The sequence below is a fragment of the Festucalex cinctus genome, chromosome 3 (assembly GCF_051991245.1).
Source record: "Festucalex cinctus isolate MCC-2025b chromosome 3, RoL_Fcin_1.0, whole genome shotgun sequence".
Taxonomy (NCBI): domain Eukaryota; kingdom Metazoa; phylum Chordata; class Actinopteri; order Syngnathiformes; family Syngnathidae; genus Festucalex; species Festucalex cinctus.
In genome coordinates, this window is record NC_135413.1 from 24,768,881 (window position 1) to 24,783,770 (window position 14,890).

Here is a 14,890-nt window from a genome sequence, read left to right on the forward strand (position 1 = left end):
CAGATCACACCATTAGTACAGGAAAGAGAGAAAGAGAAAGAAAAAGAGAAGAAGATACAGTCTAACACAACAGCAGCACTCCATTTACACTAGTATACATTAAACACAGCGCTACTTCACAGTCACTATGCATTCGTTGCAGAAATATCACAAAACAAGCCAAAGGGGATTTTGTTTGCCTCCAGGTACACACTGACTATCAGTATGTAAAGATATAAATGACAAATCAAAGGCTCTTCTGTATTGTGTTCCGGTGAATAATCAAACAAAAAACACTCCAACTTCCCAAAATTAAAAGGACATCGACGGGCCTTCCGCAATACATACATGGTCAGTTCTGAACTAAAAATCAGCTCATGACGTCTAACTGCAAAAAAAAAAAAAAAAAAGTAGCCATATGTTGTTTTTTTGTCCGCAATTCTGTCCCAAATTTCATAGAGCCGTCCTATTTACATAATATTGAAAATGGTCCGTAGCAAACTCATCTGCCTGCCCTGTGACTTGGCCACTCATTTCCTGGAATTTAAAAAAAGGAAAAAAAGTAATAAAACAAACAATGAACTGTGATATGAGGAGGGGACACTGTGAATGCAGTACTTTTGCCTCCAATTACCTTTGTGTAAAAAGAAAAAAAAAAAGGATTTCTTATCACAGCACTCTTATTGGATCTCATAGATTGTGCAGGTGTACCTGATAAAGTACCCGAGTGTTACGAAGACAATCTGGTAGCTAGCCCAATGCTGCAGCCAAAAACACCACACAGAAGCAGCAGCAGCAGCAGCAGGCAAGACTGGAGCCATGCACCACTTTACAGTTATAGCACCTCAACTCTTAAGGATCATCACACGCACAGTAACACGGCAGGCGACAACACACACAAAGCTATGTGTCACATCAACAGCCAGTTAAACAACACACAAAGTGACAGGTGCCTTATCCATTAAAACTGTACAGTGGATGTTAGACTTTGCTGTCTAATGCTACTAACAGCAGCCCTCTCTATCTGTGACCAGAAACACTTTTCACCTGTATGACATACAAGACTATCATCCTGTGACAAACAAGTAGAAACATACACAGAAAAAACCCCTCAACAATGACAAGACTAGAGACTGGCTCAGTGACAGTCTAACATTTTTCTTGTGTCACTAAATGTTGGAGGACAAGCTACATCGGTTGTGTTCCTGAACTCACCGGGGTTGTGTATGCGGTCCAGCAGTTTGACCGAGCGAGCGCTGACAACTCCGCCCACGTGAACCAGAAAGGCAGGCGGGAAAGATGTCAGTGTGAAGAAGGGAAACTCCTGGAGACAACAGAAATACCACTTGTGTAAAACATAATCATGATTATGCATCTAAACTACTTATGTCTCTAATGAGATATAATAAAACAACTGTATCAAAGTTCAATAATAGGCTTATTAGTGTGGTTATACTTTCCAGTAGTGCTGACGTGCACTGCAGAATTTTTTCCAATCTTGCGCTGGATTTACTCTCAAGGCTCAAGCGACCAATTCTGATTTAATGCCTCTCATATTTTTTGACTGTCTATATTCAGTGCATTTCAAATGACACATACCCGATATGACTGCATTTCCACTGACAAAACAAACGAAACAAATAACATCAAAATTATTTTGCTTATTTAATGTTCAACACTTGTAAGGGTCTAAGCTCTCGCTGCAGTTTAGATTTAATATGTTTATTTGTGATATTTGGGCAGATATGGCTATGTCACCAATCAAGTGTATTCTGATGATGTCAAGCTTGCATTGGGTAATTTATCCATTCTGAGCGTTTATTTATGCTGCACTCAAATTGGCACGTATCCAAGTTCCAATACTAATGATATCCGATTCCATGCCTTTCTTTCTGTTTAAGCTGAAATAAATAATATGTGAATTGTGCCACTTATAAGCAAAAAAATAAATAATAATTCTGTAACTTGCGGTGTAAATCCAGCCTAAGACAGCCAGTGTTTGGTTTGATAAATAAGAGCCGGGTCAGAATAATGGTACAGTGTGGATCTATCCACAGCAAACTACAACCATAATAATGAATACAGAGCCAAATTCAGTCAAAATTCGTCAATATTGTCTATGTCAAGAGACACATTTTTGATACAGCGCTTTTACTAGATCTCAGCAGGTTGTGTCGGTGCAAAGAACCTAAGGTTTAGGATGGAAAAGTTCAAATTTGCCATCCAAATTCTACCGTGTCTACACTTCAACTGATTCTAAATGGGTAAACTCTGACAGGACGGAAACCTAAACCATACTGGGCACGTCAGTTTAGGTTAGGAATGTGTCAACATGCAGCAAGAATGGTGTACGCCTCCTCCATGCAAATTCCCTACTTGCTCCAAACCTTTATGACATTTCAAGTAGATCTGGAAAGACTGAAATAAATGGTTGATAAAGAGCAGGTACAATTCAATATTCTATATATTATGCAAATCCATGCGTTTGAAATAACTGAGCTGCTACTTCGCATCTTGGTATTCATTCTCATCTGATGATTACCATTTGTCAATTAAACCAAACATGAAAGTGCATGTCATGAATGTGTGCTGTGAGAAAACAGGATTAAGACAACAATTAACTGTCCTCTAATCCAGCGTGGAAAATGAGACACTAAACATGACTGACAGCCCGTCGGGGTTCTGAGCTAGGCAAGAATGAGATGATGAGGTGAGCGTGCTCATTCCTGTCCGAGGGGGAAGGTAATCCAAAAGGAGCAGGGAAAGTTTGATGGGGGTGGGGCTGACGGGAGTCCAGAACAAAGTCACGCACTCCTTCAAGCCTGAAGGCCACGCAACATCCTCTCCAGCCCTCCAACCCAGACTTTTCAGAGTGGCAAAGGAGGGTGAAGGGCAGGTTAGGAATTGATGGTGGTGGCTGTCAGCTTGTCAGAGTGTTACAGAGGAATATGGATAGAGAGAGTGACTCAGATGCGACATACCCTGGCATTTAAATACAACCCAGAGGAGGAGGCTCCCTGAAAAGCACAGGTGATCGAGGGGACAGAAAGGGAACAATGTTTGTTCTTGCGCACACCCCATGCCCCAGGGAAAAACAAAACAAAACAAAAAAAACAGACATTTGAGAGGAAATCACATCTTGAGCTGCTTCTATTTTACCACAAACGTGTGCAAGCTTAGCCAAACTAGAGCTGGATGAGGAGACCTATAAATACATAAATAAATTAATTTAAAAAAAAAAAGTGTAAGAATTTTTCCCGACAAACAACAGATTTCAATCACTTTCTTTATAGAAAAATAAAATAATTGAAAATAAACCCCTACCCGATTTTCCGAGCGTCAACTTGCATCAAAGAAATAATAGGATTATAGGAATATTCTTTACAAATGATGTGAATGTAAGTACAGTGTACTCCTGCTATTTTTTTTTTATCGAAATATTTTCAAATGTGTTTGTTTCCATAAATAACAGGGAGGGGTTTTCGAACCTTTCAGCTCCTTCCCCCAAAAACAAACAAGCACAAACAAATTGTAAAAATAAATAAAATAAAAATATAAATAAAAAAAAAAAATGCAAAAATAAATAAAATGCAAAATAAAATTATAAATAAAAAATATTGATTCATCGGTGGGTGTTGAACCATGAGTATGTGGGGAAAAAGATTCAATAAGATTTCCCGGGCTGGTTCATATGTCTGTTGTCCAAGAGTTCCCCCCCAGCTGTCTCATACACGAGAGCGAGGCAAGGCGAGCTGTGCAAACTATTTGAGGCTCAGAAGCACATACCTCCAGTCAAAATTTTCAAAGATGTCAATACATTCCCTGTTTTCGCACCAAATATGCCTTTGGCAACATTTCGGCAATTAAATTCCATCTGGGGTCATTTCTTGTCAGATGAAAAAAATGTGAAAAACTCAAACGAATATTCTGTCCGTGTTGTCTGTTTCATAGCAGGAAATCATCAAATCTGTTCACAGCCATGTTGTTAGTGCAGAAGTGCATTTCAGCAGGAATGCACTTTGAACAATGGTAGGTGCCAAAACGCGAAATATTTACCCAGCCCTAAATAAAACTGTCACCGCGCCTCTGTATTTGTAATTGTGACTCATCAACGTACCCTCTGCTCCAGAGCTGTCTGAGTCTGCTGTCTGAGCAGTGTCTTTAGGGGTCCTGCCTCCTTGCCGGCGCTGCCCCCGCTGCCCATTCCTGGTCACAGAAGAGAGTCTCACGTCACTCGAGAACCTGTTCCAAGCTTACGTTAATAACAACACTGCAATGTAAATATTAGGACAAGTCAAAGCAACTATGTTACATGACTGAGGATACCAGCTCTGTTTGCCCTCGTGCGGACCTTCATTAACTTTCTTTAAAGGGAAATACAGTTTAAGGAAGGGGAAAAAAAGCATGCTGCATACTGGGATGCGCTAATTTTTTGTTTCAATAGGCAATTGTGATGTTAAGACTATTATTTCCCATCCTTTGTAGAGCCAAGGTACAAACATGACTAACAAAAAATTAGGTTACTAGTATGAATTTTGCCTTTCCGTTCTTGGTTAGAGACCAGGAGGTTATGCAAAAAAAGTACATTCAACGGTTGGACATTTGCATTCAAAAGCTTAGCGATCATCAAATTAAGTTTACCTGTGACGGGTGTAGTGCATTTTAATTTTCATCCTGCAATTTCACTCCAAAGTCAAATATAACCTTCACTTAACAGTGAGTATACAGTCATCACTCACACCATGCTGTTATTGCAATTCCGTGACATAAATGACACACGGCATCCAAGCTGTACCGGAGGAGGCCTCCAGCAGAAAGTCCTCTGTGAAGGACACACTCTTCCTCAGCAGGGCCGAGTCAGAGTGGGTGGAAGCAGGAGGGGGCAGGGTGGTATTTTCCGGGGTGAATCCAGAATCATCCCCGCTCGGCGAGTCAGAGAAAGATGTGGAGAGGACAGGGGTGCTGGGGCAAAGGAAGATGCCCGGCCTGCGTCTCATGGACTGAGGCTCTTCTGACAAGCAGCAAGTCAGGAGCAATGAGAAGGAAAGAAGTTCAGGAGTGGTGGATAGCTTAGGGGTCACTTTCACTGCACGCTTCAGCTTGGCCTTGTTTACTTGGCTCTTGAGGTAATCCTACAGTTTACTGTAATTGTAACATTACTACTGCATTGGCGTAGGTTAGTGCTAAGATTATAGCAGACGGTAGCAGCAGAGACATAGAACTGTTGATGATGTCAACATTTTTCCATTCTCTGATTGGTTGGTGGGAGCAAAACTTGTCACAGCCTAGTTCTTCTATCTTAACAAGGTAAATTTTAGAGTCTGTACTTTTTTCCAGAGGCCTTGTTCAGACTGCTAACCAAAACGCGATTTTTAGCCCATCCAAATTGACACTGGATGGCTTTCCTTTGTAGTCAAACAGTCACAAAGCACATGAACTCCGACAGGATATGTCTCAGTGTGAACAGATCCAAACACACAGATCGGTTTTGATTGTCGCAATTTGTCGGTGAAGTCACTCTATGTGACGCGAGACCAGAGAACGCTGTCCACCTGTCCGACGGGTGTCTTGCAATGCGCAACCGGAAATACAGTGATAGTTTACGTTACTCAGTCCGCTACCACCATCAGCTCTTTGCATGCACAACTGGAAACAGCGAATCACAGTATTGCCCGGTTGTACCCATGGATATATGGTCGTTAAAAAAAAAAAAATAAAAATAAAAAAAATAAATAAATAAAATAAAATAAAATAAAAAAAATAAAATAAAATACTACAAATGTGTACATTTAACGGTCATCACACGCTTAATGTGCATGCGAGGAGCCAGTCAGGCAGTGTGGAGCAGTTAAACATGTCACAATTATGTGACGTCAAACACTACACGTACTAAACGCCAACTCCGTTCCAACATCGTTGCCACAGCAACCTGTCAATAACGGGTCAATAATGTGGCCCAAACAGTGTGGACGGTCAGCCCAAAAAAATATCAGATTCGAGGAGGAGTCTGACTGGAGTTGAATCAGTTCTTCTACTTTTACCAGTCTTATTTTGTTTTTTAGTGAGTACTGCCACATCTGTAAACAGTAATAATAGAAATTCGGCGAGCCGAGTAGGTTGGGTGCCGTGGAAAGGGGCAAGCGCTATCTGGCTGTACTGCACCTGGTACTATCATTATAACCAATTGGGACACTGTGCTTCTATGAACACATCAAACTGAACAAACAAAATTAATGCACATACAGCGTTTGTGTGTCTTCATCACAGAGGATGGACCACATGACAGAATAAGATGCAAAAATGATAATAAGAATAAGAAATAAAACTGTGAACAAGGAAAAACACCAGAGAAGCACCTCAGTGTAGTGTTGAGAGGGGCATGGGGTAGGAAGGGGGTTAGGTCTGTTAGGCAGATTGGGGGTGATGCCTCATGTGCTTACCCGTCTTGGGCGTCAAACTGAGGTCTGTGTCTGATGATGAGGACTGGCGGCTGGCTTGAGGGGGACAGAAGGGGGGAGGAGAGAAAGGATTGGTGGGGAGGGCTCTGAAAGGGGTGGGCGGGCCGGATGACGAGGGAAGGTCCTCACCAAATACCGGCCTGGTGGGAGAATATGACACACACACACCCATCAGTCACAGCCTCACCGTGTTTGCGTGTGCGTGTGTGTGAATGCGTGGCAAATGAATGAGTGCTTGTTTTTGCAGGAGGTGCGCTTGAGGTGCTACACATGGCTTGAGAACAAAAGCGAAACGAAAGAAACAAAGCAAGCATGAAAGGAAAAATTAGGGAAAAAGGACAAAGACATAGAAACATAAACACACACAAAATTAATTTTAAAAAAAACAAAAACAAAAAAACAAGTAGGACAACTGAAGCATGTGTCCCAGTGGAGTGAAGCACAGGTCAAGGCTTCTCTTAGGACTCTTGAAGGCCGTATTAAAACAATTCAATTTTACTACATTCAGGGTAATGCTACTGGCTAAATTCGGCCTCTTATCAAAAGCACCAGAAACATAAACTCCAAATAAACATAACATTGATTATATTACATTTCAAATCAACATTTAGGGCAGTGGTATTATTTATCATGTTTCAATAAAGATTATCTTCATGGAATGCAGATAAAATTTTGATGCATGTAGATTGGAAAGGCGTACATTTAAAAATATTATCTGGTCATTTTGAATGACAATGTTTATTTTTCATTTCATTTTACCTCCTAATGAGAATAAGTGGTGCTGGAAAACTAAAGGATAGGTGGAGTTTTAAGAAATGATCACAGCGATTTTGTAAATCTAACATCAAGTTGACAAATTCTGAGGATAATGTACCGAAGTACTGTTTTTGATCAAGAAACACAAATAATGCAGAGACAGTCAATGTGAAAATTTGTCTGTGTCTGTCTGTGACTGACTGGCGACCAGTCAAGGTAGTCTGCTTTTTGTCCCAAGTCAGCTGAGACGGGCTCAAGCTTCCCATGACCCTGAGCAGAATAAGTGGTATCAAAACTGGATGGACCAATAGACACGGATTTAAAAATAGCTATTCGATAAATATCTTACTTCTATTTGTTTGAGAACCATCTTGCTAAATAACGTTGCTTTTCCGCAACCTTGAAAATTAGAAAAATTCTGAAATTCTGTTTTTGTTTTTTTTGTGTTTTTTTTAGAACTGCTTTCGATATTATATTATATTATTATGGATGTTGAACAACTGCATCACAATGAGAGGTGCATAACATTTTGTCCGCTCACAGACCTCAATAAAGTATGATGATCAAAACTATCATCGCAACCCTAACCTTCCAGCTGTGATGCAGCAGTGCCAACACTAATGCCCCACCGTTGCGACCAAAATATTAGAAATACAGTAGCGCTCAGTATGATGAAGCACTATCATAAACCCACCTAAACTGAGTAAAATACGAAGCTGGCACCTAGTCTTTAACATTTATCTCATCTTCCATCAATCAAGTATTTAAACGACCTACATATGAACATCACATATCCCCTAAAGCAAATACACACATACAGACAATCAGGCATTTGTAACCGCAACATCGTCATTAGATAGTCTAATAGTTATAGTTAGCCTAGCCTCTGCTATTTCTTCTTCGTATTTAATTAATAGGAATGCCCAGGGCAATATATCCCTCATCACACATTTTAAAAATCGGCATGTCTTTGACTTCCTTCCTTCCCTGCCTCTGCATACCAGAGAAGATGAGTGTGGGCACAGAGACAGAGAAGTTCTGGGACAGTCTCTGTGCGCTGCACGCCGAATGCACGGGGCTGTTGTGGGTGGAGCGGCATCCGTGGGCTAAGGGAGACCTGGGCCGAAGAGTACGGACACACGGGAGGAGAGGAGAGGAGAGGAGAAAGAGAGACGACCAGTCGTGTTGGCCACACACAGTAAGAATTGTGTCAGTCCTTGCGCAGCCAGAGAGGAGGAAAGAAGGAAAGAAAAGCACACAACAATCCACAACACGTAATCGCAACGGACAGAGAGAAGGTGGAAAGGGGCAAGTTTGCCCTCTCCAAGCCTCGTGAGTCACATGCATCACGACAGGGATGAAAACACAACAGGGCTTTAAAAAAAATAAAAAAAAAATAAAATAAAAAAAAATAAAAAAAAGTCCCAAAAAGGAGACCTAATATTATTTAAAGCGGTTATAGCAGCTTTCTCACATTCTTCTGTTCATAATGTGGCACTGTCAAAAAAACACATAAGATCAGATAGTATTGTATTGTATTGTAAAAATGACTACTTTTATTGAACATAAGACACAATAAGGCTGAATTTACACTGAGGGTAGTTTCAGAACAGAATTGAGGATCTCCCAAATGTGGATAAAAATCTGATGTGTATTGGATGTCTGCTAATGTGACTGACATACTGTCAGTGTAAGCCTGACATCACTGAAATATAGATTGGTGACATTCACATCATCATCTGCACAATCAAATGCAAATGAAAAAAATGAAAAAACATACACTCTAAATCTAAACTACAGCAAATGCATAGACCATTCAATATGGTCTATAATCGGTGTTCAACATTAGAAAAATAATTACGAAGGGCAACCAGCAGAGTAAAGTGCAGGTTAGCCTCATTTAAATCATTGGGGGTAAACCCAGGCCAATTAAACACTATGTAACATAGGATATTTGTATTATTCTTTACTAATTGGGAAGTGTAAATCCAGCCAGAAGCAGGAGTATAAAAACTTATCATACTGACATGTGACTGACACTACTTTTGTTCATTTGTCCCCCCCATGTTGTCCAATCCTGGAGTGTCTTCATCCCTCACACACAGGTACGAGCACAGTAAGGTACACTTGCATGGTGCAGCAGGCCATAGGAAGCGGATTGAAACACATGCACAGAAACTCGCTAATTCCTAAATTAAATTAAAAATTAGGGATTTTGCACTTTTAGGCGAAATTGCAGGATCAACCTAAAATGCACTACAACCTTTAGCCTTCTGGTGAATGTAATTTCACCCTCTCGTCTAAACCTTTGAATGCACATGTCCAACTGTTCAATGCATCAGTACGTTTTGTATAATACTTGTCCAACAAGGAGCAAAAATTAAAATGTACAACAGGTGCTTGATCCATGAATGGACCAATGAATTTCCTGATTCAATTAGAAAGGGTATTTCAACAATTCTCTTCATCATGATGTTCACAATTTGACGTGAGACCAATGCGACACCTAACAAGTATTCAACAGTCAAGGCTCCATACAAACTTTTTTTTTTGTTTTTTGTTCTAGGAGCAAGAACAACCTGCAATTTTAGGGGCACAATGTAAGTCGACTTGCAAAGTAAATATTCGCTCCACTCACTTTCATTATATTATTGATAAATAGGTTGAAGTGTGGATCAGAAGTTTGTCAGCAACAATAAATATTCAGGAACACTAATTTTACAGGAAAAAAAAAAATCAGCAAATTTACTTGTCAAAAATTTCTTGCGTTGTCTCAAATTTGAGGAGCAAAATGCCACCATTTAGGGGCAGTCTGGAGCCCGAGTAGCTCGTCATTGCGAGGATCTTCTCAGAGGGAAGTTGCCACTAAGCTTGGTGTCAGAGTGTCATCAGCAGGTTGCAATAAAGGTACAGAGCAACTGAGTCAAAGAAAGGTATAGAAGTAGACATCCTTGGAAACTTTTATGGCCCAAACAGTTGTTATCAATTTTGCCAATCAGCTCCTTGTTAATAGACAGCAAATTGTGCAAAAATTACAAACATTGAACAGTTGAACATGTGTAATTAAAAGTTTCAAAACATTCAAACTAGCTCAACTTGTAAAGGTTATTGCGCCTCTTAGGTTTATCCACAAATGTCCCCCAGACACTAAATATCTCTGACATTTTTGTGAACAGTATTAAATGTAGAACTAGCACATGCAGAGCTGAGAGCAAGCAAGCCATGTACAAGCAGACGGGTCAGGGAAGGTGAAATTTTCTGGGTGTATGTTTGTTTTCTGTATGTGTGTGTCTCAGGATGCTGTGTACTGACTCAAGATGCAATAAAGGTGACAAATACCGAGGCGCACACACTGGAAGGCAGGCATTTCATCCACACACTCTCTCTCACGTGCTCATGATCATCATTTATTCGTCATGCTCGACTGCTACTCACTCCTTTCCGTCCTTGGAAGGGGAATTGCAGGCATTGGAAGCAGGGGCTGTGCTGGGGTGCATGTGTGTGGTGGCGGTGGTGATGGCGGCGGCAGCGCCTGCGGCGGTGAGTTTATCCAGAGTGCAGGCGGTACCTATGGCCCGTACCACCAGACCTGACTCTCCCTCCAGGTCGAAACACTGCAAGTAGCCAACCACTGCATTCCCTCCCATCTCTAGCACTTTGAGACCTATCTTCCTCTGAAGCTCCCCTATAGGAACACAGACACGGGTCAATAAAAATAGGATTGAAAAATAAATAAAGCAGCTGAAAGCAGGTTGCACTTCAACAGAAATTTCCAAGAATTGCATTGGTTTTCCTACCAGACATGAGAGAGATGAGCCTCTGGCGGGCTTCATTGGACGCTCGAGGGGTTCTGATGCGATCAATCCACTGGTATTCGGGGTCTTCGTTCACCACGAGCTCCTCCACAAAGCCATGGACCATCGCTGCCCGGTAATAACGCGGTATAGAAGTGGCTGCCACGCACAAGTGATATGGTCACCCGTTAATATGTGCTGCTAACGCGCAGCTACGTGTGCAAAGAAATCCAATCTGAGCACAGAGAAGTCTCTCAAGTTGAATTATTTCAAAATTCAAATCAGAATGACTAGCATTCTGGAAAGTAGGGCTGAACAATTAATCAAATCCAAATCGCCATCGCAATGTAGTAGAAGACAATGTTCAAATCGCAAAGGCTACAATTTGGATGGAAAAAAATAAAAAAATTTAATATAGTTTCTGGATAAGTTCAGCGCTTAGTGCAGTCCATGTTTACATATCATTGTTTCATGAAAATTGAAAAGCTGAAGTGATAAAGCCACAGATTTGATTCCATATTTGTTGAAATTTATGATGTACACTACAGTACTGACTTTCCTATTAATTCATGGGGAATTTGCATTTATTTTATGGGGTATATGCCACGGAAGAGGCGGGACTTCCGACTTCCGTGATTTTGCACACGAGCTTTGATTCCGGTCCGGGTTGCGAACGTGCAACCGGGGGACACAAAATAGGAAGCACAAGTATTGTGACGTAGCCCACACGTCGCAAACCGAACCGTCTCTTTCGTGGCATATACCCCATTGTAAGTACAATAAATGTATAATAAATCTAATATTGTTATTGTAAAACCGATTAATTTATTGCTTGTGTCTGTTAAAAAGAAATGCAAAGGAAGAGGGCCTTGAAAACAATTATTTCACATTGTAATATTAAGGGGGGGGACAATTACATTTTTTTTTTTTTCTTTAATCGTTCAGCCCGATTGTGTTGGTCCTTCAGAGGTTCCACTGTATTATTTTCTGAGTGGTTTTGTAAAATAAAGTCAAAACATACTGCAGAAGAACTTGACTCCACAGGAGGATTGTCTGAAGCGGTTCAAGTCATTGAAGAGCTCCACTTTGATCAGGACATTAATTTCCCCACGGATACCTAACAACAAATAAGAACGAAAGGGAGGAGGGTAAGAGGACGATCCATATTGGGTAATGCTCATGTGCTGCTCGAGTACCGTGGATGGTGTCGTAAATGGGAAACCAGCCGGAGATGACGGAGGCGGCCTCACTGCACAGCAGCGGGTCAATGTCGATGTACACCTTCCCGATGGCGTCGTTTGCGCTGTATGTGTCGTGGTCCAACACAGTAATCTGCAGCGGCTCATCCTGCAGGTCCTCATCGTCAACCTGAGCATCGAGAGAATGAATAGAGTGATTAACAGGGCAGTTATACTCAATGGCCACTACAAGGACATCATTTTATGCAGTGATGCAGTTTTACCTCAAATTTGAACCATTCCGAGTTCCACTGTGGATTGAGGGATTTAGGGAAGACGTCTGTTTTGAATGTAATATTTCCAAACTTGACCTGCACGACAAAGAAATGAAAATATGTCATTATTTATTTGGAGCAAATACATCTGGCAATCTTGAATGGGGACATAATATGTAAAATTGACTTGGTGTCCGTGGGAAAACCAATCTGAATTTTGACAGATTATGACATCTCAAATGATGTGATACACACTGCAACTGGAGGGCCTGGTGGTGAAGTACTGCCTCCATGAGTAACAAATACAATCCATACTTTTACAGTCTTTGTTGGCACTTGATTTTTTTTCTTTAACTGTTTCAAATTGCTAAGAAAATACACAATATGCCCCCTTGAATGCCAAAGCATCCTTTACTTACCTCTACAAAAGCATCTGTAAGCTCACTGGCTCTGTCCATGACAGGCAAGTGGCGGCCTGCCACAATTTTCGCTTTTAGTTTTCCAGGCATGATTCAAATTTAGGTGGATCTGCGAACAAATCACGTTAGTATTTAAGGAGGGGTTAGAGTAGGGGGCTCGTCATATGTACAGACAGGTGGTCTTCAGTTTACGATAGTCTCCAGACATATGGCATTTTGAGGCAACCAATGGTGCATAACATTAAAACACGTAAAGAAGACACACTAGTTAGAGCAGTATTTTTGATGCGTTTGTTTTATTTTTATGGCCTAAAAGTGTTTTTTCATACAAATATAAATATTTACTGATGTTATTACATTTTGAGGTAACTAGTACACAACAATGAACTAGTTTACTTGGTGGCATAAGAGATGGCAAGCTCATCATGTACTTATTGTTCATTTTACTGTTTGAAATTTATGGCCTTCTTGACGCGTATTGTGTTTGCAATAACTGGTTAGTGATAGCCTATGGCACATTCTGACTTGCATATATGTTCATACAAATATTTATTGTAATTATGACCTAAATAATTACTGTAATACTAATTATGCCATTTTAAAAACACAATGTTTGTTTGTTTGTTTGTTTGTTTGTTTGTTTGTTTGTTTGTATGTAATTGACTTCATTTTGTGGCTTGGCAAAGCATGCCATAGCTGCTATGGTATGGTACTAAGCCGGTGTAACCTGAGTTTTTACTCAAGTAGGAACTCGTCGTAGTAATACACGACATAGCAAACCATACCATAGCACAGCACAGTAATACTACGAGTTCCTACTTACGTACTAACTCAGGTTACGCCGGTTTAGTGTGAACGGAAATCCGTCGTAAAGTGAGGACCACTATAAATGACACCTGAAAGTCAATGACTGACATTTGTTTTGGACAGCAGCACAAATGAAGCATTCACGCCATGTAAAGACACTTCATTCCATAAATAAATAAATAAATAAATAAACCGCGTTCGACTCACTTTTAATGTTGCGGGTAATTTAGTTAAAGAAACCCCCAGCCTGGTCAGCTAGCTCGCGAGCCATGCTAACGAGAAAAGCTACTTAAGTCCTCTACCTCGAACGGCCACGTTTCAGTACAGCGCCACCAAACATGATCTGTAGAAGCCGTTTCGTCCTTACCCAGTATCTATGACATCCACAATTAGCTGGTCAGAGAGCCGCTGAGGGCTCGGTTCTCCCGGACATGATTGTCGCTGACAGCCCGTCTCTCCAAAAAGCCCAGTGTCCGTCTCGCTCCCATAACGCCAGGCGCTACGTCCCAAGTACACTAAACAGAAGAACGTTAACGCTAAACTGGGTGTACGCCAGATAATATGACGCCACGAGAAATGATTTTAATGATAGTGTTATGACATTACGTCCGAGCTAAGCCCATTTAGGACTAGGTAACTACGGGCTAACATGTTAGCTATTATTGAGCCCATGTTGAATGAGGTTTGGAGATTGTTGCCTTCAATGTCCCTCGTAAAACAAAAATAGCTTCACGTGAGGATTTCAATGAGCCAAGCTTCCAGTGTTTACAGGTAACAAAACGAAGCATTTGTTATTTCGAAATGGAAAGTCAAGAGTAAAACACACGTATCCAAGTAGATGCAGTGGATAAAGCGTGAAAAAAGTTTGCGGGGTATTCGCCATCCTCATTTTCGCAAGGTCGATGAAGGCAGCAAAAAAAAAAGAAGAAATTTTTTTTTTTTACTGTATTGTTAATATTGGTACGCCATGTTTATCGTTCATTCTACTATCTTTTCACAGCGTGGAGTCGAGGACACATTCACTCACATACTCTTCTGCCATGGAACTTATCCAAACTCAATATATGGTCTAAGATTTTAACACAAAACCTCAAAACTTGCTAAATATTGGACCAGTCTGCTTATCCATTTATGTAAAATATAATAACCATCCAGGAATTAATCATTACTTAATGTGGTAATTTTCAATGAACAGCTGTGCTGATTAATAGATGAACCTCAACC

General features: G+C 40.7%; 1 protein-coding gene across 17 annotated transcripts in view; it reads right to left on the reverse strand.

Annotated features, from left to right (window-relative positions):
* Positions 1-14,827, reverse strand: part of c2cd5 (C2 calcium dependent domain containing 5) — a 32,716-nt gene extending 17,889 nt beyond the window's left edge. For 6 of the 17 annotated variants that reach the window (XM_077517013.1, XM_077517011.1, XM_077517010.1 and 3 more), the window contains exons 1-12: positions 14,034-14,827; positions 12,860-12,968; positions 12,450-12,536; positions 12,184-12,355; positions 12,009-12,104; positions 10,991-11,146; positions 10,629-10,878; positions 8,195-8,310; positions 4,775-4,990; positions 4,097-4,185; positions 2,961-2,996; positions 1,195-1,303 (exon numbers count right to left, since the gene is read on the reverse strand). In XM_077517013.1, coding sequence (XP_077373139.1) covers positions 1,195-1,303; positions 2,961-2,996; positions 4,097-4,185; positions 4,775-4,990; positions 8,195-8,310; positions 10,629-10,878; positions 10,991-11,146; positions 12,009-12,104; positions 12,184-12,355; positions 12,450-12,536; positions 12,860-12,949 — 1,417 coding nt within the window. In that variant the 5' untranslated portion in view covers positions 12,950-12,968; positions 14,034-14,827. Of the gene's footprint in view, positions 1-1,194; positions 1,304-2,960; positions 2,997-4,096; positions 4,186-4,774; positions 4,991-6,419; positions 6,578-8,194; positions 8,311-10,628; positions 10,879-10,990; positions 11,147-12,008; positions 12,105-12,183; positions 12,356-12,449; positions 12,537-12,859; positions 12,969-14,033 lie in introns of all 17 variants that reach the window. The other 11 variants (XM_077517015.1, XM_077517012.1, XM_077517008.1 and 8 more) reach the window with 5 other exon arrangements.
* Between the last annotated feature and the right edge of the window lie 63 nt (positions 14,828-14,890).